Source organism: Miniopterus schreibersii (genome assembly GCF_964146895.1).
Source record: "Miniopterus schreibersii genome assembly, chromosome: 4".
Taxonomy (NCBI): domain Eukaryota; kingdom Metazoa; phylum Chordata; class Mammalia; order Chiroptera; family Miniopteridae; genus Miniopterus; species Miniopterus schreibersii.
Window position 1 is genome coordinate 82,624,332 of NC_138105.1, and position 26,076 is coordinate 82,650,407.

The 26,076-nt window shown below is 50.2% G+C and overlaps 1 protein-coding gene across 2 annotated transcripts in view; it reads right to left on the reverse strand.

The window, feature by feature from the left end:
• Nucleotides 1–26,076, reverse strand: part of ANXA6 (annexin A6) — a 50,863-nt gene that overhangs the window by 20,405 nt on the left and 4,382 nt on the right. For both annotated transcript variants that reach the window (XM_081135669.1, XM_081135670.1), the window contains exons 2-14: nt 17,609–17,652; nt 12,377–12,467; nt 11,346–11,440; nt 10,681–10,794; nt 9,808–9,898; nt 9,041–9,120; nt 7,222–7,278; nt 6,153–6,246; nt 5,648–5,743; nt 4,608–4,666; nt 3,476–3,598; nt 2,287–2,345; nt 623–701 (exon numbers count right to left, since the gene is read on the reverse strand). In XM_081135669.1, the coding sequence (XP_080991795.1) occupies nt 623–701; nt 2,287–2,345; nt 3,476–3,598; nt 4,608–4,666; nt 5,648–5,743; nt 6,153–6,246; nt 7,222–7,278; nt 9,041–9,120; nt 9,808–9,898; nt 10,681–10,794; nt 11,346–11,440; nt 12,377–12,467; nt 17,609–17,626 (1,056 nt within the window). In that variant the 5' untranslated portion in view covers nt 17,627–17,652. The remainder of the gene's footprint in view (nt 1–622; nt 702–2,286; nt 2,346–3,475; nt 3,599–4,607; nt 4,667–5,647; nt 5,744–6,152; nt 6,247–7,221; nt 7,279–9,040; nt 9,121–9,807; nt 9,899–10,680; nt 10,795–11,345; nt 11,441–12,376; nt 12,468–17,608; nt 17,653–26,076) is intronic.

The window sequence follows — 26,076 nt, forward strand, 5'->3', positions numbered from 1 at the left end:
CTGTCCTAGAACATCAGAGCTCAAGAGCCCTTCAAGGGCACCGAGACCACCACGTCTAACACCCTCATTTTAAAGATGGAGACAGACACTCAGACACAAGTGGGGACCTGCCTAAGGTGGCACCGCAAGTGGGTATCCAAGGTTCCAAATATCTGTGTGTGGACCAAGTGTTTCTAATTCTTGAAATGTTTTGCTCCAAGCACTTCTGTGAAAACTTTATTCTTGTCCTTTGTGGAATCTGGGTCTGAGGATAGTCGGGACAACCTTGAATCCTCCAGTGCACCGCTGGGTGCCCATCTGGTCTCAATTTTCATGTCTCCTAAGCCCAACTGTTGGACCCAGGATGGGACAGGCCCACCATGGAACCAGCCAGGTTAGTGGTTAGTAGGTCAGAACACTTCCCAGCGTGTTAGAAGTAAATGCAGGAAGCAGATGCCCACATCAGAGTGCCCATCCCCAATTAATCAGTCCAAGGAAGAAAAGAAGCTTCAGGAGTGAGAACCAACGCCTCAGGGTGGCCAGCAGGGGGCAGCTGGGGGCTAAACAGGACAGAGGGAAGGTGCGAGCGGAAGAGTGGAAGCTTGTGGTCAAGAGGTCAAGCAGGAGGTGGGGAGGGTCTGACCTCTACTCGGGCCACTGCACTAAGCTCCCACATCTGATAGGCCACCTGCGCTGCCTCCGGGAAGAACTGGCCAGCAGCACTGGAATGGAGGGGGTTGGGGAAAGGACAGGAGGGAATGTCATCATAGGCAACACTCCACACATACAACACAAAGCACACGCGCGCGCACGCACGCGCACACACACACACTCTCGCTTTAAGTAAATCTATTTACTTTCTCTCCAGTCTATGCCATGTCCTTTCACCAGACTCCACCCTTCATTTCTAAGAAACTTCTACTCTCTCTAGAGACCCCCTGCAACGCTGGCTCTGCCTTCCTGGCCCCAGGACCCAAGCAGGACAGCATTTCTCCAATCCTTCGATGCCCTTTCTTCCTTGTAATCTGAATGATTCTTATTGAAGTCTCCCCTCAGACAAGACCATGACCAGCTCACGGCCACATCATCTCCACAGCTCCTTCGGCAAAGCACCTGGGGCTGTCGGGTGCTCAGTAAACATCTGCTGAACTGATTCTGCCCCTATGGCACTTACCAAAAGGAAACAGGGGGCTCTTTGTGGCCCTTGCTTAACTGGACCCTCGTAAGCCCCAGGAGGGAAATCTCAGTACCAGTAGTTCCCTTCCTAGCACACAGGTCTGGTCAAGTCATGCTCCAATTCCATCCCTTCAGTGGTTCCTACCACCCCGAGGAGAGGCACCTGTGCCAGGAAGAAGCCCCCGGCCCTGCTCCCCTTGGGTCCTCATCTTTGTTCCCAGCACTCCACAAAAGTGCCACCTCAGTTATAAATATGAACCAGGCTGCCCTGGCTGGTGTGGCTCAGTGCAGAGTGCCCTGAAGGGTCGAGGGTTTGATTTCCGGTCAAGAACATGTACCTAGGTTGCAGGTTTGATCCTGGTCCTGGCTGGGGTGTATGCAGGAGGCAATGAGCCAATGTGTCTTTCTCACATCGATCTTTCTCTCTCTCTCTCTCTCTCTCTCTCTCTCTCTCCCTCCCTCCCTCCCTCTCTCCCTTCTACTCTCTCTAAAAATCATGGAAAAACTATCCTTGGGTGAGGATTTAAAAAAAACACACAAAAAACCATCTCAGAGCCTTTCCATCCCAAACACTCTGAAACCCTGTCTTCACTGCCCCCTCCTCTCGGCCTCCTTGGGTCTCAGCCTCATCACCTTCAGGAGCCTCCCCCAGCCTGGGTTACGCCCCTCTATGTGCTTCCACAGGCTTGTGTACCGTCCCCGACACTGCCCCGTGTGTACGCCTAGCCTGTGAGCCTTTCTAGGCCGCAGGCGTCATCGGGTGCTTCCCGTGAAGGCACTTAGTACAGATATGCTGAATACATGAGGAGGGAGAGCAGGCACCTGTATTTTTGCCATTTAACGAATGAGAAAACTGAGGAGCAGCTATGAAGTAGCGGGGCCTGGCCCCCCGTCTTCTTGATTCCTGGTCCTCGCCCCCAGACTGACGGTCCAAGTTCACAGGAGCAGACGTCTCCGTGTACGAGAGACGACATCAATGCTCACACACACGGACACTGGGGCTTGCACCCGCATGGAGCTCCTGGCTCTGAGGGATCCCCAAGTTCATCCAATCCATCCACTAGGGTGAGGGCAGGGAAGTCCCCCCTGCCACTCCCCAGGGCCACCCCCCTGGGCCAAGAAGCCACTTACTCATCGTCTCCCCCACACAGCTTCAGCAGAGCCTTCTTGTATTCGCCAGAGGTGTCGTTCTGGGGGGAGGAGAGAGAGAAAGGTCACCTCTCACGCAGCCCGGGGTGCTCTCAGACCAGGATAGGAGGTCCTGGAGAGCCCCAAATAGGGGAAGGCTAGACATTTATTCACAGACGCCCTGATTTCCCTCCTGTCTGGAGGTGGCAAACAGCGATATGCTGGTAACAACTGGCTCTCTGGGGGAAAAAGAAAAAAGCCCTGATCTGCAACACTTGCCAACTTCTGTGGTGTAAATATTTCCAATGGACGATTCCAAGCTATCAATATGATTTCATAGAATGTGAAATTAAGAAGAGAAGCTCACTTCTCTGCTGAGCCAGTGCGAGCCTACAACTCCCACCAGATAATCCCCAGGTAAGCCCTCCCAAGTGGAAACAGTCCGTGAAAATAGGGCTCCATGAACAAAAACACTGGGAAAAGCAAAAAAGAAACAAGCAAGTGTACATTTGATAGATGTGGCGCATTCTGTATCACGCTTGGATCTTGCTAATGGACTTAATAAAAGCAGAGAGAAGTTCCGAGATAAAGAAACTGGCTTGTCTCTGCTTATTCTAGTTTTTTCCAAACATCTCCCATGGGACCTTTTTGCATGCAATGCCTAAAAAATTCTGCTTTAAAAACACACGCTGGGGAACACAGCTTGAACTCAGAAAGCTTCAACCCACTCACCCCCCAAAAAGGAGGGAAAAGCCAACTCTGTACTGGTCTCTTGACCAAGTCTCATGAGCGGGACACTCCAGTCACCAACTGGCCCAGAGACAAAGGGCCTCAAATTAACTGTGATTTGTGTCCTTCAATGTCACCCCCTTCTTCCAGGAGACTGAACTGTCACCACCCTGGGGATGGAGTCCTCCTCCTGGATTCAGCCGTGTGCCCTTCAGGACCCAGCCCTGCCCTCCCTCTAAAGAGGCGCCTCACCTTCCTCACGTCTCACAAGCACCACCAGACACTTGCTTCTCTGTTGAATGGCCTTAACTTCCCTGACTGTACCACAAGGCAGGGGCTCCTGGAGTTCCCAAGAGACCCCAGCCTTCTGGAACAGTCATCCCCAAGCCCTCTGTCCCTCCCAGCCTTCTGGAACAGTCGTCCCCAAGCCCTCTGTCCCTCCGTGCCCATCAGCTCTGCTTACCTTGATCATGCTGTAAAGGGACTTCTCATACTTGGTCCGGAATATCTCCCGAATGTCGAGCATGTCCAGCTCACTACGGGAGACCATGATGCGGATCAGGGTGTTGTCTCGAGTCCCCAGGCCCTGGAAGACAAGTGGGTTTGGGGGACAGAGTTGAGAAGGGGCTAGAGCCCTGATGGCCCCCAGCTTATTTGAAAATTTTCCTAACAAAATGTTACAACAGAACAAAAGCAGCAGAACATGGCCATTCCCTGCGTGTCCCTCCTGCTTTTATCTCCAACCTCTCCCTTTGTATCATTCCCCTCCTTGATTTTCCTTATAATTTGACATAACTTTGTAACTCTAAGCAACAGATTGTCTAGATTTGCACATTTGGGATCTTTGGATCTATGCCACTATGCATTTGTTTTTCCTGCTACTCAGATGGACACTGGGTTGGTTCTAGTTTTTTCCCAACACAGGCAATACTGAGCTGACCATTATAAACACATGCACACAGGCCACACCTCTCCAGGGCCAAGCTGCCCGCCCCACCCCGGCACTAGAAGACATGGGGTTGGCTATGTCCACTGCCCTGTGGGATGGCCACGCAGGTGCCTTACGCCTATGGCCTCTGGCAACAAATGCCTACGTTTATTTATCCTGTGTGTTATGGAAACATCATGGGTTTCTGTGTGTCCCGTGTATAAAATACTGGGAAGCAGTGTTGTCAGATATTCAGAGTGAAATTGCTGGGTTGCAAGTGAGCATTGTGACTCTTACCCAACAAGGTGAAAGCACTTCCTACTTACCTACGTACTCTCTATATAAACATTCTGATTGGTTAATATTTTTCTAAAGTGTGGGCTCCCAACCCATCTGGCTGGCTGGATCCGGTGCAGGCTGTTGCTATACCCTCTGATCAGTCATGAGGTCAGGGCAGGTATCTGGGTGGGAAGGTGTGTGACCAGGTAGCATCCCAGGCTCTGGAGCTCACCTGGGACAAAGTGCCCTCGCTCTGACCTGTGGCCAATCCCTGAAGGCTCCCTCTGGCCAGTGGGCCACAGGGACTTTCCCAAGACTCCCAATAGTCCTGGTGGGGTGGGCAAAGACCCCCTCCCCCACCCTCGTTCACATCAAACCCATCACACACCTTCATGGCCTTGAAGAGCCTTTCAGCAAAATACTCAGCGGTGCTCCGGATACACTTTACTGAGAAGAGAGAAGAAGTCGTTATTCTGGCTGCTTCATGAGGATGGGGTGACCTGCCCCTTCTGCCTCCATTCCTTAGGGGGCCACCAAGTTCAAACCCAGGAAGAACCCAGGCTCCTGATAACCTGCAGCTCCAGAGCATCCCAGACCTTCCCACTTGTACCACAAACCCAGGGGATAAAGAAATCAGGAAATGGGCCTGTTGTAATGTGGGTCGTGCATTACAAAGACCCACTGCATCTTTCTAGTCCTTCTAGAGTTTTCACAGGGAAATGGGCAGGCAGGTGGTATCAGCTGGGTGGAGCTGGGAAAGGTGTTTCTTTAGATTCTGCTGCTCCAGAAAGGTACTGGCTGCTGAACCACTGAATCCTGTGGGCAGAGTGGGCCAGAACCTAACTGACTCTTGGAATGTCACCCATTCATCAAGTGAAGAAAACTGAGGCCAAGGATGAAAGACTTGCTCTAAGTCAACAGCAGATTTGGAAGAAGCCTCAGCTTTGAATCTTGACTCCGCATTGACTAGTCAGCTCCTGGCATCCTCCCACCCAGAGTAACCCCAATTCATTATAAAATGAGTGCTTGGCCAGTGGCGCAGTCTCTGTGAGACACGGTTTTCTCATCCGTGAAACGGAGATAAGTGCCTACTCCAGGGTGCTTTGTAAAGATTAAATCCTCAGCACAGCACCTGGCACACAGTATGTGCTCCCCAAACCTGCTCTCCCAGTCAGTATTTCCTGATCCCTGGCCCAATGCTCTTTTCTTTTCCCACCACACACACTGGAGTCAGTGCTCGGGGCTCGCCTCCCTGCCTCCCTGCCTCGGTCACTCTGCTCTGGCCAAACCTTTGGAATTTGCTGCCCATCTGGTTCTTGCCTTGCCATCTTCATACCACAGAATTTCCTTTTTCGGTTCTCAGCCCCTTGTTCCTGGGCTAGAATCCCAGACTCCCTCAGAGCCCCAGAAGACAACATCGGGACGTACCCACAGCCAACATCAGCTTCTCAAAGTCCCCAGACAGCTCTGCTCTGATGCTGGCTTCGATGGGCTTCCCCGTGGTCTTCAGATATTCATCAAACACTGAGGGAGACACAGGGTCAGGGATGTCAGGAATGTCCCCATGGCACTGAGAACAAACAGGGACATCAGAAGGGGAGGGTGAAGGGGCCCGGATGGGAGTGCCAACGTGAAAGCAGAGGTGGCGGGGAGGTCGTGCACACAACCAGCCACCGGGCATTCATGCTGCGTAGGCTGCAAGCGACTGTGCACCTCACGCTCCAACATGAAGACAGACTGTACTTAGATGGAAGCATCCTGTTAACTGTTAATGACTGTGGTGAAGGACCATACAAACTACAGTCTAATAAAATCGGGACTAGTGTTTGGGTTGCTGATGAAGTAGTTACCATGCTCTGTTAGTACGAAAGGAAAAGAACGGAATCCTTGGCACAACCCCAAGGGGGCAGCTGTAGTCTTTTGTGGAGCTTACCCAACCGAAGATGCTGCTTGCTGCGATTTCCCAAAATGTAAATGAACTGGGCTTCATCTGTTCCCCATTTCAGTTCCCCTGCCTCGTACAGGTCCTGAAGGGGAAGAGGAGGGACTAACTGAAAGAGGAAACCTCAGGAGACAGGGCTCACTGGCCAAGACACTCAGAGCTGATGTTGAACCCCTGAACATACCACTCTCTGGTAGCCTCAGGACCTTTGCATATGTACCTATAGCTTTCACACTTTCTTTCTGGGGAAAGTCCTACTCAAGCTTCAAGTGCCAGATGAGATGTCCCATTTGTACTCAATGGTGGGGAGAGGGACTGGGGAGGGGGAAGGAACGGGGTGGAACGGGTCATTGGGGAGAAAAAGGGACATCTGTAATATTTTAAACAAAAATAAAATTTAAAAAATAAAATAAATTAATTAATTAAAAACAAAAAAACAAAACAACCCAAAAAAACACACTTCCTGATGTCCCCAGGCAGAGTTCTGTTTCCCTCCCTCCCGTTCTCTTCTAGGCTCCTACAGCTGTTTCTTTATAGCTTTGATCCACTGTATATTACAATGATTTCTCTATACGCCTGTCCCTCCACTATGACATGGACCCCTCCAGGACAGGGACTATATCTTAGGATTCGCTCTGCCTGCCCCAGCAGAGTTACTGGCACTCAGTGGGGCTCAAAACAGCTGGCATGTATGGTATATCCAGGGAGAAGGTGTTTATATGATTAACATAATCCCAGTACCGTCTGATTTTGTTTTAGTGATTCCTCGATGCTTGGCAGAGTGCCTAGTACACAGTAGGTGTTCAATAAATATTAACTGAATAAATGAAAAAATGATGAAAGCTCCAAAATATACCTTACCAACTTTATATATGTTGTGTATCTTTGAAAGAAGACATAAATCCTTTCTTTTAACAAAGCACTTTATAAACTGATGGCTGTGAGTCAGTTATTTCTGGTATTCAATGCAAATTCCTTCGCCTCCAGCTCTTCCCCAGGTCCCCAACCTCCCCCTCTCAGGGCTCCCTGGCTGTACCTCGGCGCATCCAGGGCGTGTTACCTGGGCATCCTGTTGCACCAAGTCCTCGCTCACTACATCGTCTTCCTCCCTGGTTCCCTGGCAGAGAGACAAGGGACACATGGTTCAAATACCAGGCTGGGGGAAGGCCTGGGTGCCAGCAGCGGAAACAGGGAACACTGAGAAAACCCCAGTGGCCCAGAAGTGTCCAAGAGCGGTGACTTATAGCAGCCACTGAATCGAGACCACAACATCTATTTTGTGGGGACTCTTAGTCCCTCCCACTAGCTTTTCCCTTCGTCCTTGGAGCTGGGACCAGAAGGGGTGTCCTGAGAATAACCAAGGTCCTTCCAGGCGCCCCCATCCCAGAGGAAACCAGAGCAATGTACTGAGAACATCTCTGAGAACAGCGCTCCTGCCACAAGTCCTCCCATGGCCCAAGATGCCCCCAACAGTATCACAAAAGTCTGCACATGTGCATTCTAGTAGGGGCTCCCATACTTTAACCCCAAGAATTCACCAATCAGGATCTGAGACCTGGACTCTCAGATCTGGACCCTCAGATCTGAGCTCAAAAGCTGTAAAGGCATCAAATCCCAGTGGTATTCGTTGCCCCCCCACCAAGGCCCTCTGCCCCATCTGACAGAGGAGGACACTCGTAGGGACAGGGGACAGCCCGACTGGGTTGACTGGTTACATGGGCACAGGTCAAGCCTACGGTTATTTCCCTGGATTGTGCATTTCGGAATCTCAGCCCCCTTGGTTCTCTATGGGACTGAGCCTAAGCAGACAGAGTCGCAGGCTTATACTCCATGCCATGTCACCACCCGGCTGGCATCAGATTTGAGGAAGCAACGTCCTAAGATACAGGCTGGAACTCTCCTCTCCAGAACATGCCCTCTGAAAATGGGGGCAAAGGTCACACTCCTGAAGTTTCTGATAATTCGCCAGCTGCTTAGTATGGGATATGGATTGTTATGGTAATGGGAGGAAGGGAATGGTGTAAAATGGGGGGGGGGGGTGACAGAAACAAAGAGGTGGCCTAATTTCTATATAAAGCTTCCTAAAGGTTTGGTGCTTGAAGCTGGGCTCGTGATATCTCAATGTCTGTTCCCTCAGGGCCTGCAGTCACAGAGATGGCCGAGGGGCTGGACAGGTAAAGGTGAACTGGCAGATGAGACCTGCTCTCCAGCTCACTGCTGTCGTGTAAAACTCAGGCCTGCTGTTGCCAGAACTTTCAATTGTTCAAAAGAATCCAGACATCTGGTTTTCTGACGAAGTCTCCCTATTTGTAAATGTTAGCAGCTAGCTAAAAATGTTTTTTAAAAAACCCATCGTGTGAGAAAACAAAGGGAAAAAACCCCCACTTGGCAGCCTCTGTATGGCCTCTTTTTCCGTGCTCTTTGGTGGGCAGGGGGGAGCGGCAGGGCAGGCTGCGGGGGATGCGGTGCAGGCAGCCCCGGGAACGCCACGGCCCTGGCTGGAGAAGCCATGGCAGGAGGGAGGGCCGGAGGGGAGAGGAGGAGCGTGGGAAGAGAGGAAAGAGGTCACAGGAGATGATGCTCCTGACGGGAAGGGTGCATGCAGAGGGAAACGCAGGTCCTGCCTATGCAAACCAGGGTAACAACAGACATCTGGATGCTCAAATTCTACACCAGGTGAGCCAGAGGGAAACTATCTCAAGTTCAAGGATAAAATGGGCAGAGGGGGAGGGAGTGGCCACAGTATATGAGGCCTTATACCCAAGGAGCCACCAAGAAGCCCCTCACAGGCTACCCTGTCCGTAGTGACAGGGAGGTGCCCACAGCCCGCTGCCTGCATGCTAGCAGAGAGCTCAGGGGAGGGCCCCCAGGAGACCAACCTGGAGCAGGACCACAAGCATCTTCTGGAAGTGGCCAGAGGTATCGCCAATGATGTCAGCCTCCAGGTCTCGCTCGTAGGCTGCAAGGTTGGAATACAAGCTCTAGTCCCATCGCCAGGAGACCCCAGGGATCCAGGAGAAAGGTCCCTGCTTCCCCCAAATGATCAGATATTGGTTATAAATCCCAAAAACCCAGTCTCCATGACAACCCTGGCAAGCCCCAGGGTGTATTTTCACAGGTCCTGGTACTGACCCAGGAAACGATATGATGGAATGGGTCCATTTATCTGTCCCACACCTGTGCCATCCTCCTCCGGGCACCATCATCGCGCAGTGGACAGCGGCTACAACCTTCTGCCCATTCCCTTGGCTTCTGCTCTCACTTCCTCTCCAACCCACAGTAAAAAGGGTCACTGTCTTAAAGCCCATATCTGATCATGGGCTCCCCGCTTCCCACCGGACTTATAATAAAACATCACCCTTCACAGCACGACCACGTCATCACCGCGTTTCCCTGCCTATTATCTGTAACCCTCACCACCTCATCAGCCTGTAAGCTCCTGGAGACACAGACCACATGGTTTTGCTCATCACTGTATCTTGAGAACCTAGCACACTGCCCAGCACAGAACAGGTACTTACTGGATAGACAGACAGATGAGGAAAGAAGGAAAGAAGGTGGGTGAATAGGCTCTTAGGGTCTCCGCCATTGCAATCACCCCCATTATATATCTAAAAATCCTGAACGGCCCTCCCACCCGTCTCACCGTCTTTGTACGCTGCCACCAGCTGGTGGATCTGCTCATTGGTCCGGGAAGCCAAGATCTCAATGAGGCACTTCTCATCGGTGCCAATGCCCTGGGAGCAGAGAGGGGACACATGAGTCAAGGGTTGAGATAGGAGGTGACCGGCCATCGACTGGAATCCTGGAGTGGCCAGAGCTGTGAAATCCCCAGGATTTAGGGTGCTCCTACTACAGCTCATAAGCACCAACTGGGAAATACTCTCCGAGAATTAAAAGACATGGGTTCTAGTCCCACCTCTGCCCGCAGTTTGCTTTGTGACCTCTCATTAAGAAATTTTATCTTGCCCAGCCGGGCGTGGCTCAGCGGTTGAGCATCGACCTAGGATCCAGGTGGTCAGGGTTCGATTCCCGGTCAGGGCACATGCCTAGGTTGTGGGCTCGATCAATGAATCTCTCATCATTGATGTTTCTATCTCTCTCTCTCTCCCTTTCCTTTCCTCTCTCTGGAATCAATAAAGATATATTAAAAAAAAAAATTTTATCTTTCTGAGCCTCAGTTTTCTCTCTCATCTGTAAAATGGAAATGCTACTAGTTGTTCTTCCACCTCACAGGGAGATCGAGAAGGTAATGATCTCTCACATTGCTTTCTCAAGACAGGAAGCTGTTGGTGTGGGGGTCTAGGCCAAGGGCCACCCTTCACACTGACATGTCCCACATCTGTCCACTTGGAGGAGACGTGGTACCCCTTTGGGATAGGGTTCGGGTGAGTTGCCTCCTGAAACAGGGACATCCATGGGTGGGTAGAGGACTCACTGAATACTTGCTATAGAGGCCAGAATCTCCCCCTTAGCCATGCCCATACCCCCAACACACACACAGACTCATGCTTCTTACCGAGAGGGCGTCTTTAATTTCTTTGGCATCACAGTAGGCAAGTGGCCTCATTAGACCCACAATCAGTCGTTCAAACTTGCCCATCAACTCATACTTCAGGTCTGCAATGAGGTCCTGGTGGGGTATGGGGAGGCAATGGAGAAGGGAGGGGAAGAGCAGTTATAATGATAAGAATTACGTTTAATGAGCACGTACTCTGTACAGGCACTGGGCTAAGTAATCTCATTTAATCGTCACTCTTGGAGGTGTGTGTTATCATCAACCCGAAGGAGCAAGCTTAGAGACATCAGGTGACCTGACCAAAGTCAGGCAGCTAGCAAATGGTGTGCAGGGTTCAAGTCCACATGTCCTGCCTCCTTCCCATCGCTATTCATTTACTTGCTTACTGAGTCTCTCTCCCACTATCTGTGAGTCCAAGGCGTTGACACCTCTCTCCCAGGTCTTATTAACCTGCGGGACCCTAACAGCCAGCACAGGGCCCAGCACACAGCAGGTGCTCTAGGCAATCTGTGGCTGAATGGCCCTGACTGAAGAGAAAAAGAGACCAAAAGTGCCAGCACAGAGGCTGACCTGGAGCAAGATACTCAGGAAATACCCTGAAGGAACGCACAGGTGAATGAAATCCTTCCCGCAGCCCCACGCCCCTGCCCTCCGGTTGTGGTTACCTTGCCATAGAGGGACTTGTAGCTCTGACAGATCTCCTGTCTCTGCCTGTTGCTCCGGGAAGTGATCAGCTCCAGTATTGCCTCCTTGTCACTGCCTGGAAGAGGGGAGGGCACTGGTCACCCTATCCAAACCTGCCTCCTGGAAGCCCACTAGGCCTGCTCCCTGCAGTCCTCAGCCTTAGCCTTCTACTCTAGAGATGGTGGCATTACAGAGGAGGACCTATGGGGACCTGTCAAGCTGCTACTAAGAGGGATCTCAGCACATGCAGTATGTGAGCTCAGAGGGCCCATGATTCAGCTACTTCTCACACAAGAAAATCGAGGCCCAGGGGTGGGGGTGGGACAAGGACTCACCCAAGGTCTTACAAAGAGCCTGGCTTAGAAAAACTCGTGTGTCCTAACACCCAGGACAAGGTTCTTTCAACGAAGAAAATAAAACAGAACACTGAGAAACAAATTCAGGGCAGTAGTCACCCCAAGAGGAAAGGGTCATGGAGTTATTATCAGGAGGATCTGCCAAGGAGGTTCCAGCTACATGAGGAAGCAAGTGCTATTTCTCAAGTTGGGTGGCAGGTCTGTGGGTAAAGCTTCTATTACTCTTTAGACCTTTTTTCTTGGTCTGGAATGTTTCATTATAAAATTATGAAAAATAATAAAAAGAGCCCTGGCCAGTGTGACTCCGTTGGTTGGGCGTCATCCTGCGCACCAAAAAGTTGCTGGTTCAATCCCCAGTAAGGGCACACGCCCAGGTTGTGGGCTTGATCCCCGGTAGGGGGCGTGCAGGAGGCAGCCAATCGATGTTCTGCTTTCACATCGATGTTTCTCTCTTCCTCTCTCTCTAAAAGTCAATTAAACATCTTAAAATAATAACAATAATAATAATAAGAGGAGACGAAAGAATGAGTGCATCTTACCATCTCATCCCACCCTGAAAAGGGCTCTGGGATGTGCCCACATGTGGGGGATACCCTTAAGCCCCAACAAATCCTGCCTCCTTCCTGTGACCCCACACCCAGTGGCTGGGCACCCACCGAAGCCCTTCATGGCGTTATACAGAGCCTCAGCATCCTGGCTTGGGTCAAAGTCTGGGAAGTCATGAATGGAGCCACGGTACTTGGCACCCTGTGGAGAGAAAAGCTGAGGGTGAGCTGCTGACCCTGGTCCTGAAAGGGGCTCCCAGCCCCAACCCCAGGTCACATTCCCAAGCCTGGCCACAGGCTGAGACCCCTTCCCCTAAAATTGAGAGGTGTTCACAGAAAGCCTGGCTGAGGGTGGGGATGACTCTCCTGGTACCTCCTATCGCAACTTGCCCCCAAAGATGGTGCCATTTCCCTGTGGGAAGGTGGCTCAGCCAAGCCCACAGCCCTGCACCACTTTCCTAGGACCCAGGAGAGATTAAAAGTCAGGCCGAGTATACAGGTAGGAAATGATCCCTACAGGACCAACAAGAGCCCCTCATATTTTTATGGCACTCTCTGATTTACAAAGCCCTTCTGCCTCCACTGATTCTTTTAGCAACTTGGAGAAGCACTTAAGACAATCTCTATCACAGAATCGAAGGAACAGAGCCCAAGAAGGGAAGCCTCTTGCCAGGGTTGCTGGAAGCCAGCTCTCTGGCCTGGTCCCCTCTGCTCTCCAGCCCCAGAAACCTGCAGCTGCCAGCTCTTGGGAGTGGGGCATCTTGGCCTGGGGAGCCCAGAGCCACCCTCAGGATGAATCCCAGGACAAGGCACCGCCCCTCTGGGACCAGTAAACTGAGCTGTGAACTGGTATCTGAGGACAAGCTGGCTGGATCCTCAGGACAAAGGGGAGGAGAGGCAGAGCCAGAGGATCTTAGACATCGAACCTGAATGCACAATAGGCTGGTTCACAGAGAAGTCAGATGTGGGTCAGCTACGCAGCCCGAGAAGCATGGTGTCCAGGGGAGTGGCAGGGAGCTGAGAGAGCTGAGGATGCCCGGGCCCCAGGCACAGAGCACACAGCTCGAGGACAGGGCCCTTAACCTGGGCCAGGCCCAACACTGCAAGCTATAGACTCAGCGAGAGAGAAGACCCAACTCTGTCTTTCACGAGCTTCTGACCCAGTGGAGGAGAGAGACAAGCATGCGCATCGGCATAACGCTTGTAGGAAATACCGAAGACAGAAGCAGAGTAAAGTGGGGAGACAGCAGAGGTCGAGTCCAGCTGGAGGAGGGAACCCGGAAAGGCTTTGTGGGAGGGGTGGGGGGGCCCACTAAACTGTGCCTTAAAGGAGGGAGAAGTGGACCGGCCAAAACAAGCCTCTGATCAACTCCCCCGTCTCCCAGCGCCGCACTGCGGCCTCGGCCAGGCAGTCGGCGCTCTTTGGCTTATGCCTGCAGCTGCTGGCGTCTCCAAGGTATGCACGCGTGGGCGTGAGCACAGGGCTGCTATTTAAAGTTCTGACCAGAAAGGCACACGGTCTCTTCCCGCCATCAGTAAATCCCTTGCAACCTGATCACAGCCCTGGGCAGAGGAGGAAAGAGGGACACGGGCCAAATACGGGGGCCAGAAAAGAGATACTCCCTCTAGAAAGCTCTATGAGTGTCTATCCTGCTCACGGATGGACCCCGAGCACCTAGCACAGGGCTTGGCACACGAGGCACTCACTAAATATTTGTTTTCTAGATAAATGGGTGCATGAGTGGATGGTGACCGAACATGTTCCGGGCAAAGACTTCCTGGAGGTGAAATCTAAGCTTCGTGCTAAAGGGTGGGGAACAGCTGGCCCCACGGGAGTTGGAGGGAGGGAAAGGGCTTCAGAGGAAACAACGTGGCAAAGGCCTGGAGGCGAGAGCAAGCAGCATTCAGGGAAGCAAGCCCAGGGCTTCAATGCTCAGTGCAGACGCCCAAAGTCGCCAAGATCACGGGACTGTGAATTGCTAGGAAGGAGGAAGGAGGCGACAGAAGCGGGTCCCCAGGATGAAGAAGGGCAGAGGTCACAGCAGCAGCTGCCCTCTCCTGTCCCTGCCCCCCACTCCGCCTTCTCCCTCCTCACACACGGCGGTGGCTGAGGCGGTGTCTGGGGAAGGGGCTGCCGCTGAAAGATGAGGCAGTGCCATCCTGGGGGAAGGGAATTCTAATGACAGACACGAGGCTTGATCAAAACATTCCCTTAGAGAGAGGCTTAGAGTAGCAGCAGGGCCAGTCTCCTGCGTGGGTCTTTGCACTACTGGCCAGATGAGTTATCCCAGGACCCCGCAGGATCACAGCCACCAGGAGAGGGGGGCGCAGAGAGCCTCAGCACTGGTCACATGAGAGACAGAGACAGTCCTTCAAATCATCCAGGCTCAGGAGTCTGTCCCACCATCGGTCATCCTCACAAGTTGGCGAATTTTCTGTCTCCGAGTGACACCTGTGTAGCTGTCCCTGCTTCTCCTCTGGCAGGCAGGTTCTCGGCCTCAGGTGCCCATGATCGAGGGGAGGGGAGGGGAGGGGAGAGCAGAGGCGAAGGGACTTTCCGCCCTGAAATATTCAGCAGGTCCCGATGCCAGCTGGTGAGTAGCCTGAACCCCGGGGCTCTGAGGTCTTGGGCCCCATCCAGGCTGCTGCTCGAGCAGGAGTGCCGAGGTCTCTCGGGAGCAGAGGCGACATCACCCACATCACCCAGACAGAAGGCTGCCAGCCAGGATTCCACCCGAGAGCTGCCGTGATCAGACCTGACCCAGGCCTCATCTCTGCACCTCCTGGAATTCCAGGCACCAGCACCTGCCCCTCGCCCTGTCCTCGAAGCATTCTTATGGCCACCATCACATTCAACCCCACACATCCCTGTGCAACAGGCCACAGAGCCATGCCTCTGAGACCTCTCTAGGACACCTCACTATTTCTTCATGTCTCTGGGCCTCAAGTTCCCCTCTTCTGAATGGAAGAATAGCATCATTCTCCCAGTGGAAGTAACTGGGAGTGATGTGAACTGGAGAAAAGAGCAAGTGGCTTGTTCGGTGCGTGTGTGCGTGCCTGTTGTAAAGGGGGCGCACTAGGAGCGGAACTAAGATGCCAATAACTGGGAGTAGACACAAACTTGGAAGACTGTTGTCTTACTTCTCTAGTACTGTCTTCTGCAACCTCCTGCCCTCCCTAGCCCTTTACACCCCAAGCACGCCAAATCAGTTACTGCCCTGAACGCACTGCATTCTCTCCCTTCCAGCCGTCTGCTTCAGCACCCCTCTACCTAGACACCTCAGCCCCTTGCTCTTTCTGAGTGGCTCCTCCAGGCAGCTGTCCCCGTTCCCTCTACCTATGTGCCCCCAGAGCTCCTTTACTGCTCTACCAGAGCATCAACACCGTGCACGGGCAATTCTAACTCACCCCAGAGGACCAGGGACTCCTAAGGCTCTGCCACCCTGGGACTCTTGCCTGCAGGATCCTAACTGGCCCCTGGCCCATGGCAACAAAAAAAACACAGGTCAGCCAGGCAGACAGCATGGTCTGGGAGCACTAGACCAGGAGCCCAAAGATCTGAGCCCTAGGTCCTGGGCCCTCTGATCTCCCAGGGCCTGATGTGTCTACCTCAGTCACCTAGGACCTTGCAATTCGAATGCCTCTCAGGAAATACTCGGGGATGGCTACACATGGGAAATAGGGAACAGAAAAAGTTCTGCCTTGGATCTTTGCCCATAACCATGAATAGCCTCTCCTCCTGGTCAAAGAGGCCACTTGTACAAAGTATAGTCCTCAGAAATTGACAGGGCCCGGCCGGGCATGGCTCAGCGGTTGAGCGTCGACCTAGGATCCAGGTGACTGGGGTTCGATTCCCGGTCAGGGCACATGCCCGGGTTGCAGGCTGTAGCCGATCAATGACTCTCACATCATTGATGTCTCTATCTCTCTCTCCCTCTCCTTTCCTTTCTTTTTTTTTTTTTTTTTAAATATATCTTTATTGATTTCAGAGAGGAAAGAAGAAGGAGAGAGAGAGATAGAAACATCAACGATGAGAGAGTCATTGATCGAGCCCGCAACCCGGGCATGTGCCCTGACCGGGAATCGAACCCCAGTCGCCTGGATCCTAGGTCGACGCTCAACCGCTGAGCCATGCCCAGCTGGGCTCCCTCTCCTTTCCTTTCCCTGAAATCAATAAAGATATATTAAAAAAAAAAAAAAAGGAAACTGACAGGGAGGCCCCAGCTAGGACTCTTTTGCATGTACTGATCCTGTATCACATGGTACACTGTGCTCTTCAAACACCGTGAATAAAATTCCTTAAGGTTCTTGCTCAGTGGATGGCAAACCATGAAGACAGGGACGAAGTTTAGTTTTCACTGAGCTCAACCACCTCGCAATGGAAACTGAGGCCCAGAGAGGGTAAAGAATCCACCCAAGATCACACAGCTTCTGTATTATGTCTGTGGCCAGAAGCTCTAACTGAAGTGAGGGACAAAAGGGGCCAAGTCAGGTGTCCCTTAGTTTTATTCTCCCTTTTCAATCCCATTGTTGCAGTGACCATGTCTCTTTCTCTAAAGCCAGCAAACAGGGATCTCTCTCAGGCAAAACCTGGCACAGAAAGACACCTAGCTTGTACCGAAGACAGAAACCAATCTTAGCTGCAAAAAACTCTGACATATCTCAAATTCGATTGCCCAGCAAAGTGGTCACACAGCATGAAAGACTGGGGTCTCCTAAGCCAGGATAACTTAATTCCAAATGCATGTGACAGGGACACTTCCACCTCCAGAGCACAGAGGACCCTCAGATGCTTTTGCCTGTCCAATATCCATTCCCCTGCCCGGGGGAAACACTCTTGGGCCATAAAGTTCAGGTGGGACCGACTCCACTTTCTGGACCCAAGTTACCCAGGCCCAGCCTATGATAATCAAACCTTGGACTTTCATTGGAATCATGAGGAATAAATTGTGTTATCTCCTCCAGGCTTCTCAGGAAGCAGAAAGAAAGCCTGGAGCTGCTGGTGACTAGTGCCAAATCAGGGAAGGACCTGCCCAAGACTGAAGCCACTCAAAGAAATCTCAGTTCGGAGGCAGAATCCTGACACTAGCATTTGGGACCCTGGATCCAGCCAGACCTGAAGGTCTGGGCTTCTCAGTCATGTGCACAAATATACATCCTTTCTGCTTCAGGATGTGTTGTGTTGCCATGAATCACATGCCTGAAACAGCTGTGATGTGTAACAGGAACAAGCAATGCCTGACAACCTCTCCTGCTGCTTTCAAGCTGAAGGAAGCAGGGATCTGTGCAACCCAGGCCCGGGGAAGGCAGGGCACAGCCCTCAGGAGGGGAGAGGCTCCTTACCTGTCCTGGTTTGGCCATGGTCTCAGATTCTGCAGCAGAAAACACTGTGGAGAAGAAAGAGACCCCATGAGACTCCCTTGCACTCTGCTCCCCTCCATTCTTTCCCCCAAATTTGCTCACCCTTCCTTCCTCCCAAGGGAGAGTATGTTCCCCCTGCTCTTTTCCAGCTGCCTCCAGCCCTTCAGGTTAAATGACACCCAAAAACCTGGCTCGGGGCCAGATGCATTTTTCAGAGGACAATGGATAGACTTGCCGGCGTCCAGACACTCACACCACGATGGGAAAGGAACCTGGAACCCAGAGGGAGAGAGGTCATGACCACTGACCAGTGACTCCTCCAGGCTGGGCAGGGCACTTTCCTAGATATGGTCCCACTTAACCCTCACAGCAATCCTTCTCAGCATCAGATTCCTCTTCTTAAGGAGGAGAAAATGGGGGGGGTTAAATATTTTGCCCAAGGTCACACAGCTTAAAACTGAATTTAACAAAGCCAGGTATCTGCACCATGCGTGCTCTCTTTCCAAGTCAACAAGAACTGTTCTAGAACCCAGGGCTTAGCGGTCTGCACATGAGAACACTTAGGGGGCTCCTGGTTGCCTGCTGCAAAGATCTGTAGGGCTAAGGTTCCTGTATAAGTCAAGAAACACTTCCTTAGCATCTACTCTGATAAGGTACTGCTCTAGGACTGAGTTTAAAACCCTGCTCTTCTGGAGTTTACTCTGTAATGAAAAAGAATGCAAGGGCATATGATAAAAACTAGGGGGAGAAGATGAAGCTTGGTCAGGAAAGAGTGACAGTGGTGGGGGGGTCTTATGGACCAGGTGGATACCTGGGTGCAGTGCGGTGAAGGAGCCCAGGGTGGCTGATGTGGCAGCAGGGAATGGGGGTGGGGACACTCATAGGATGTGGGGTCAGTGGACCAGTGCCTGAGGCCACTGTGAAGACTTTGGAATGTTTTCTACTGAAACAGAAAGTCATGAGGGGGAGGTGACTGAACAAACAGGACACACGAATTCACTGAAGGAGATGTCAGGACACAGGTTCTACACTAAAAAAATAAGGAACCAAGATAATAGTCAGTAATATTGTAGTAACTGTGTATGGTGCCAGCTGGGTACTGGAAATATCAGGGGACACTTTGTAAAGTATATGATTGTCTAACCTCTATGCTGTACCCCTGAAACTAATACAAAATAATACTGAACGTCAACTAAGTGAAAAATAAAGTTAAGAAACAAAGGTATCTTATCTAAAAAGATATGAAAAAGGGGATGTAACTGGTTTGGAAAGGGGAACAAAAGGGGGAGGGGGTCAGGCTAATGAATACCTCCAGCAGGACGGCAAAGATGGAAGTGAAGCAATCTTCTCAGAATGAGAGGAGAAAGGAGGACCAGTACTTTCCATTTTATGGAAATTAGGTCTTTTTAAAGCATGTCTATGGGTTGCTTTTTAAAAGTAAAAATAACAACTCTATCAGACATATTCAGTAAGACTTACGAGGAGCTGAGCTAGGAGAGAGGGTAGACACCAAGGAGACATTTCAGCTCAGTGCTTCTCAGTTCTGCTCATCAACTCCCCCCACCCCCCACCCCCCAAAAAAACACCCTGACCTCAGTCCATAGTTCTGCTCTCACTGAGGGGTCACTGGAGACAGTGTGACACAGTAGGGGAACATGGTTTTGGAGTCAGACAGACTTGAATTCAAATTCATTTTGTCACTTATTAGCTATGTGGCCTTGGTTATATACTCATCTCCGAATTCAAGGTTATTTCAAGAACAAAACTGGGGCTTGCCCTTTCCTGCCTTGTAGGGTTGCTGGAGGATCAGACACAGCTTTGGTCAAGAGCTAAGCACACGAAGCCAGGCTGGGATCTGTGCTCAGTAAACGGTGGCGTTCGCTGTGTTAGTGGGAAGCTCTGAGGACAGGCTTTTGTCACGTTTGCCCAGGGGTCCCCACTGCCTGGTTAGGAGTCCCCAAACTGCAGTCAGCAGACAGACATGAGACTGGGTAGGTTGTGAAGAGCAAAGGACAGCAATCTGTCTACAAAACGACCGGCTGTTTCCATGACAACTAGGGGCCCCTTGGTACAAAAGTGCAGCTCTCACCAGGAAATGGAAACTCCCTCCCCACCCCCAGGCAGGGAAGGGGGGCCCACATCTACTCCAGGGCCTGGCCAGGAGCCAGCTCTGGGATTCCCTGGGGCTGGGGAAAGAGTGGGTGAGGAAGCCCCAAGGCCACCAGGGAACCGGTGACTTACTAGGGCCCAGGAGGTCAGCTGAGGCGGGGAGGGAGGGCTGAGGCCTATCAACCTGCACCTCAGCCTCGAAACATTTTCTTTTGGCCTTCTAGATGGAAACTTCAGCTGCTGGCTGCAGCCCAGGCCCATCTGGATGAGAGCCCCTTTCCAAGGGGAGCCGGCTCAGAGGAGGGGCCTCTAAGTCTTTGGGAAAAAACTCTCAGCTCTGAGCGGTTTATATGTGCCTCTTGTGAGCGCACATCTTGTGCGTACGTGGAAAGCAAGCTTCTTCCAGAATGAAATGTTTAGATTGCAGTTCAGGGTGGCCACTCTCCAACAGCCCCTCCTCCAAGGGCTCAGGGATGCTCTGGAGCTATTCACAGAGGCGCTGTCTACACTGGTTTACCCAGGCTTTACAAGGGGCTCTGAGTCTTCCCTGAGCATACTTCCCAACTGGGTGAATACATTGTTTTATATCCAATGCTTCAGAAACCCAGAGGGCCCCTTAATGATCCACTACTCTGAGCCCCTCACTTTCTAGACTGATTAAAGGCGTCTCAGGGAGACAAGTGACTTGCCAAGACCCAGACCATAGCCAACATCTCTGCCTCCCAGCTCTAAGTCATAACAAGCACCCACAGAGCCTTGAGCCCTGGCTGTAATGCAACATTAGGAGGAGGCCACAGGGAGAGACCTAGGTTCTTGTTTCCAATCTGTCTGTAACCTCAGCCAAGCCAGGTTCCCTCTCTGGACCTTAGTTTCTTCATTTATAAAATGGGGAAATTATCACTCCCTCTTTGGGAAAATCCAGGGTGGATGTTAGAGGCTTTTAAAGATTTCAAACAGGAATCTTCATAGCAAAATGTCAGAATATCAGTCCTACGATGATTCTCCCCCAGGCCACAGGATTCCTCTCTAGCCCCCCACCCCCACCCCAATATGCAAGTTTCATCATCTTGGTTGAAACAGTTACTCAAAACTGGCAGGTATGGCCACTCTAGACCTGAGCCTCTCTCCTCCTAGGAACCCTAACTCTCTTCTGATCTGGCTGCCCACAAGGGCTAATCATGGCTGATCATTCCAGAAATCCATTCAAGGGCAGAGTAGCCTGGTGGCTTTGTCCTGCTGTGGCCACCCCCTGCCTTAGTCCTTTAGCCTGCAAGCAATCATGTTTCCTTCTTTCCTCTTTGGGAGCTCAGGATGGACTCTAGGAAGAAAGATCTGGGGTGGAGAATACACCAGAGCTTGCAGGACCTGTGGCTTGCTGCTGCCCAACCACAGAGCTGGGGAAACTGCTGAACAGGAGAAGGTCAAGTCCAAGTCATGCAAAAGGCATGAGCTTTGAGGTCTGATGTAGCTGTGAGTCACAGCTCTGCTCCCCACACCAATCTGCAATTTAAGTAAGTTACCTAAACGGAATCTCAATATCCACATCTGCAAAATGCATTTAAATAATATCTCCACGTACTGAGAAATAAATGAAATGATGAATGAACAGCTCTTAGCATGGTGCCTGCACATAGCAAAAACAGAATAAATGGCGGCTTTTATTATAACAAGCCCAAACGTATACAAGGGAGGCAGCGTGGCATCCTAAGAAAGGATGCAGAAGATGGCGGCTGACTGAGTGGAAGCTACACTGACACTCTCCCAGGACCAAACTGGAATTACAACTGAAATATAGAAAAACCACCTTGAATAATCAACTGCAACTGAGGAGGAGCTTGAGAGCACCCTCATAACCAAGGAGGAAAAGTGGAGACCACATAGAGACTGGAAGTGTGGAGGCGTGAGAGGGCTGGCTGGGCTCCCACAGGCAGCAGCTGAAGGTCCCAAGGGGTATCTCAGCTGTGGGGGGTTCCCACTGAGAATTCCATGCTGGGCTCCCCAGTCCAGAGCACCAGAACTGAGAAAGGTGCCCACACAAGATCAGGCTGTGAAAAGCAGTATTTGCCAGGGAGAGATGGCTAGAAATGTAGGCACCCTCTTAAAGGGCCAACGCACAAAGTTCTGTGTGCAACCACTGACCTTGGGCTCTGGTGAAGGGAAGGCAGAGTGCACTAGAGCAGTATGCGGAGAATCTAGGAAAGCTGGCTGGGGGAATAGATCTCAGGGGGCACCCATCTGGACCCCAGTGCTGTCATTCCCTCATACTGCAGAGGACATCTTTCTCAGGCAGACATTTACCTTCTAAGCACCTTTTGCCTGAAAGGGGAAGCAACTGTGCCACCTGCTAGAAAACCTCTGGCCGCACCCTATGGAGTTTCTACAGCCTGAGACTCATTAAGAGACTGAATAAGAGTCTCTGGGTGCTTTGAGTCTTTGCCTGATTTGCTTCTGGACCCAAGGCTTAGAAAAGCAGACCTTGGTGCACATCTTGGTGCTGTCCAAACACATCTAGCCCCAGCAGAGGAAACCAGAAGCTATGAAATGTGGAAAACTTTAAACAGGGTACTCAAGGCCAGTCACAAACAGTGTCTGACATTGGCCTGCACCAGAGACCATCCAAAAGACTGGGAGTCCTAGAAGATTTACCTAGTACACAGAAACAAATCTAAACAGGAAGCCAAAATGGGGAGACAAAAAAACAAGCCCCAGATGAAAGAACAAAAGAATTCTCCAGAAGAGCTAAATGAAATGGAGGTAAGCAATCTATCAGATATAGAGTTCAGAATGCTGATAAGAATGCTCAACAGCATGAAAAAAGCTATAGAAATCACTCAATCAGAGACCCAAAAAGGAAAAACAATAAAAAAACAGGACAGTCTAAAGGAGCTGTGGGACAACATGAAATGTAACAATATTCACATCATAGAGATGTCAGAAGAGGTAGAAAGTAAGCAAGGGTTAGAGAATCTGTTTGAGGAAATAATGGCAGAAAACTCCCCTAACCTGGTCAAGGAAAAAGTTACACAAGTTCAAGAGGCACTGAGAGTCCCAAGCAAGAAGAACTCGAAGAGACCATGCCCAAACACATCATAATTAAAATGCCAAAAAATTCAAGACAAAGAGAGAATCTTAAAGGCAGCAAGAGAAAAACAAGCTGTTAGCTACAAAGAAGCTCCCATAAGGCTGTCAGCTGATTTCTCATCAGAAACTCTACAGGCCAGAAGGGAATGGCATGAAGTATTCAAAGTAATGCAAAACAAGGATGTGAAACCAACAACACTCTGTCCAGTAATGCTACCATTTAGAACAGACGGTGAAATAAAGAGCTTTTCAGACAAAAAAAGGCTAAAGGACTTTATCACCACAAACCAGCACCGCAAGACATGTTAAAGGGAATAAGAAGTTGAAATAGAGAATGAAAAACATAGGCATAAAGAAGTAAATAGCAATATATAAGTACCTATCAATAATAAGAGTAAGTATAAGTGGATTAAATGTCCCAGTAAGAAAACATAGGGTAGCTAAATGGATAAGAAAACAAGACCCAAATGTATGCTGTCTACAAGAGGCCCACCTCAGAACAAAAGACTCACACAGACTGGGAAAAACAAAAAACAAAAAACTTCTGGAGGACTTTAAAGGAGAGATCAACAGCAATACAGTGATAGTAGGGGACTTGAGCACCCCACTGACTTTACTGGATAGATCTTCCAGACAAAAAATCAACAAGGAAACAGTGACTCTAAATGACACACTAGATCAGGTGGATTTAAATGACATTTACAGAACATTTGACTTCAAAGCCACAGAATATGCATTCTCCTCAAGTGCACATGGGACATTCTCAAAGATAGATCACGTGTTAGGACACAAAACAAGTCTCTACAAACTCAAAAAGATTGAAATCATATCAAGCATCTTCTCCGACATTTACACAACAGAATACTATGCAGCTGTATAAACGAAGGATCCCTTACCCTTTGAGGCAGCATGGTGGGACCTGGAGAGTATTATGCTAAGTGAAACAAGCCAGTCAGAGAAAGACAAGTATCACACGATTTTACTCATATGTGGAATCTAATGAACAAAAAAAACTGATGAACAAAATTGATCCAGGGATAGAGAAGCATGGAACAGACTGAGGAATCTCAGAGAGAAGGTGGGAGTGGGTGGGGAGATATTAACATAAGATTTATATGCATAACCTATGGACACAGACAATAGTGGGGTGAAGGCCTGGGGGGAGGGGTATAGGGTGAAACGGATCAATCTGGGGGAAAAGGGGACAGGTTTTGCAGTCATGGTGCAAGTTCAAATCCTAACACTGCAAATTCCTAGTTCACGACCTTGGGTGAGTTATATCATTTCTCTGACTTGGTTTCTCCATCTCTGAAATCACAATCTCATAAGGTTTTGGTAAAAATTCAATGAAGTAAGGCAGATAAAATACTCAGCATGAACATGTACAGGTGAAATGTTTAATAAGTGGTGGCTTCTGTTACCACAGTCATTATTAGAGCAGTGTTCTCCATCTTTTAAAAAATATATATCTTTATTGATTTCAGAGAGAGGAAGGGAAAGGGAGAGAGAGAGCTGAAACATCAATGATGAGTGAGTCGTCATTGATCAGCTGCCTCCTGCATGTCCCCAACTGGGGATCGAGCCCGCAACCAGGGCATGTGCCCTGACTGAGAATCGAACCAAGATCTCCTGGATCCTAGGCTGACGCTCAACCACTGAGCCACGCCCAACTGGGCTGGTCTCCATTTTTGATGTTTGTTATACACATATAAAGGTAAAGAAACATATCAGGGCTTCAGGCTGATAGAGGTTCACAATCAAGAGTGTGGACTCGCCTGGCTGGCATTGCTCAGTGGTTGAGTGTTGACCCATGAACCAGGAGATCACAGTTGGATTCCCAGTTGGGGCACATGCCCGGGTTGCAGGCTCAGTCCCCAGTGGAGGGCGTGCAGGAAGCAGCCAATCAATGACTCTCTCATCATTGATATTTCTCTCTCTCTCTCCCTTCCTCTCTCTGAAATCAATAAAAATTTTAAAAAAGAGTGTGGACTCAATGCAGTGAAGCAGAGGGAGGAAGAGAGAAAGGGGATGTCAGGCAGAACAGAAACACCGGCATAAGAAAAAGCATTTCTTTTTTTCTTTTTTCTTTTTTTTAATCCTCACCTGAAGATATTTTTTCCATTGATTTTTAGACATGAAGCACAGAAACATCTATGTGAGAGAGACACATTGATTGGTTGTCTCCCCCATGTGCCCAACTGGGGCCAGGGATCAAACCTGCAACCCAGGCACGTGCCCTTGACTTGGAATCAAACCCTGGCCCCTTCAGTGCGTGGGCTGCGCTCTAACCACTGAACCACACCAGCCAGGGCAGAAAAAGCATTTCTGTTCTCAAAGGGTGGCCTGTGGGCTTTCGAGGAACAAAGTGCCCTTTTAGGAAGGGAGGGCATGTTGAGTGTAAGGGGGTGAAACCAGGTGTGTAGGGAGGGCAATTTGAGAAAAATCAAGAAATAACCTGGAAGATCATGCAAAAAAATAATCACCCAAACTTCTGTGCCCCAGGAGTGCCTGAGGGACTCAAACTTGAGCTGTGTCACTGCCATCAATTCAGGCCCCCTGCCAGCTCAGCATTCAAGGCCCTTGACATCCTTCCTGATTTATATGCCCTCTCTCTCTCTTCTTCACCCAACACCACGCCCTCCTGCATATCCTCAAACTAGGAATCTGTCTAACAGCATTTTCTATCTAGCCTTCTAGCATCAACACCAGTGCTTTTTAATTCTAGCTTCATTAATACCAACTAGGGGGGTTTTCAAATTAACCAAAACATACGTTAGGTCAACCCCCAGAGTTTCTGATTCAGTGGTTCTGGGGTGAAGCCTGGGCTTTGGTAATTTTTAATAGTTTTCCTAAATGATTCCGCCAACTCTTCCAGGAAGCCAGGAGGGATTTCTCCAGCATTCTGAAACCACCTACACTTGGCTAGCTGGGGTCAACCACTGTGGATGTATCATTTCTCCTTTAGATGGAGAGGGCTTGCCTCCAAGGTACTGTGGGGGGAAATCTGTACTTCAAATTCTTCAGGTTTTCTGATTTCAGCCTTTGTTTTTGAGCTATTTTACAGCTCAGTAATTTGTGGTTAACTGATAGTAACGCAAAATAATTCTTAGAGACATGCTGTCCTATCTTATAAAGGTCCGATTTCTCTCCTCCGAGGGAAAAAGCAGTTTGCCCCCATTTGTACATTCCTTTCGATATACAGGTGTCTACTGATTCTCTTTGGAGTTGGTTATAACATCTACCTGGTCCGGTCATTAATT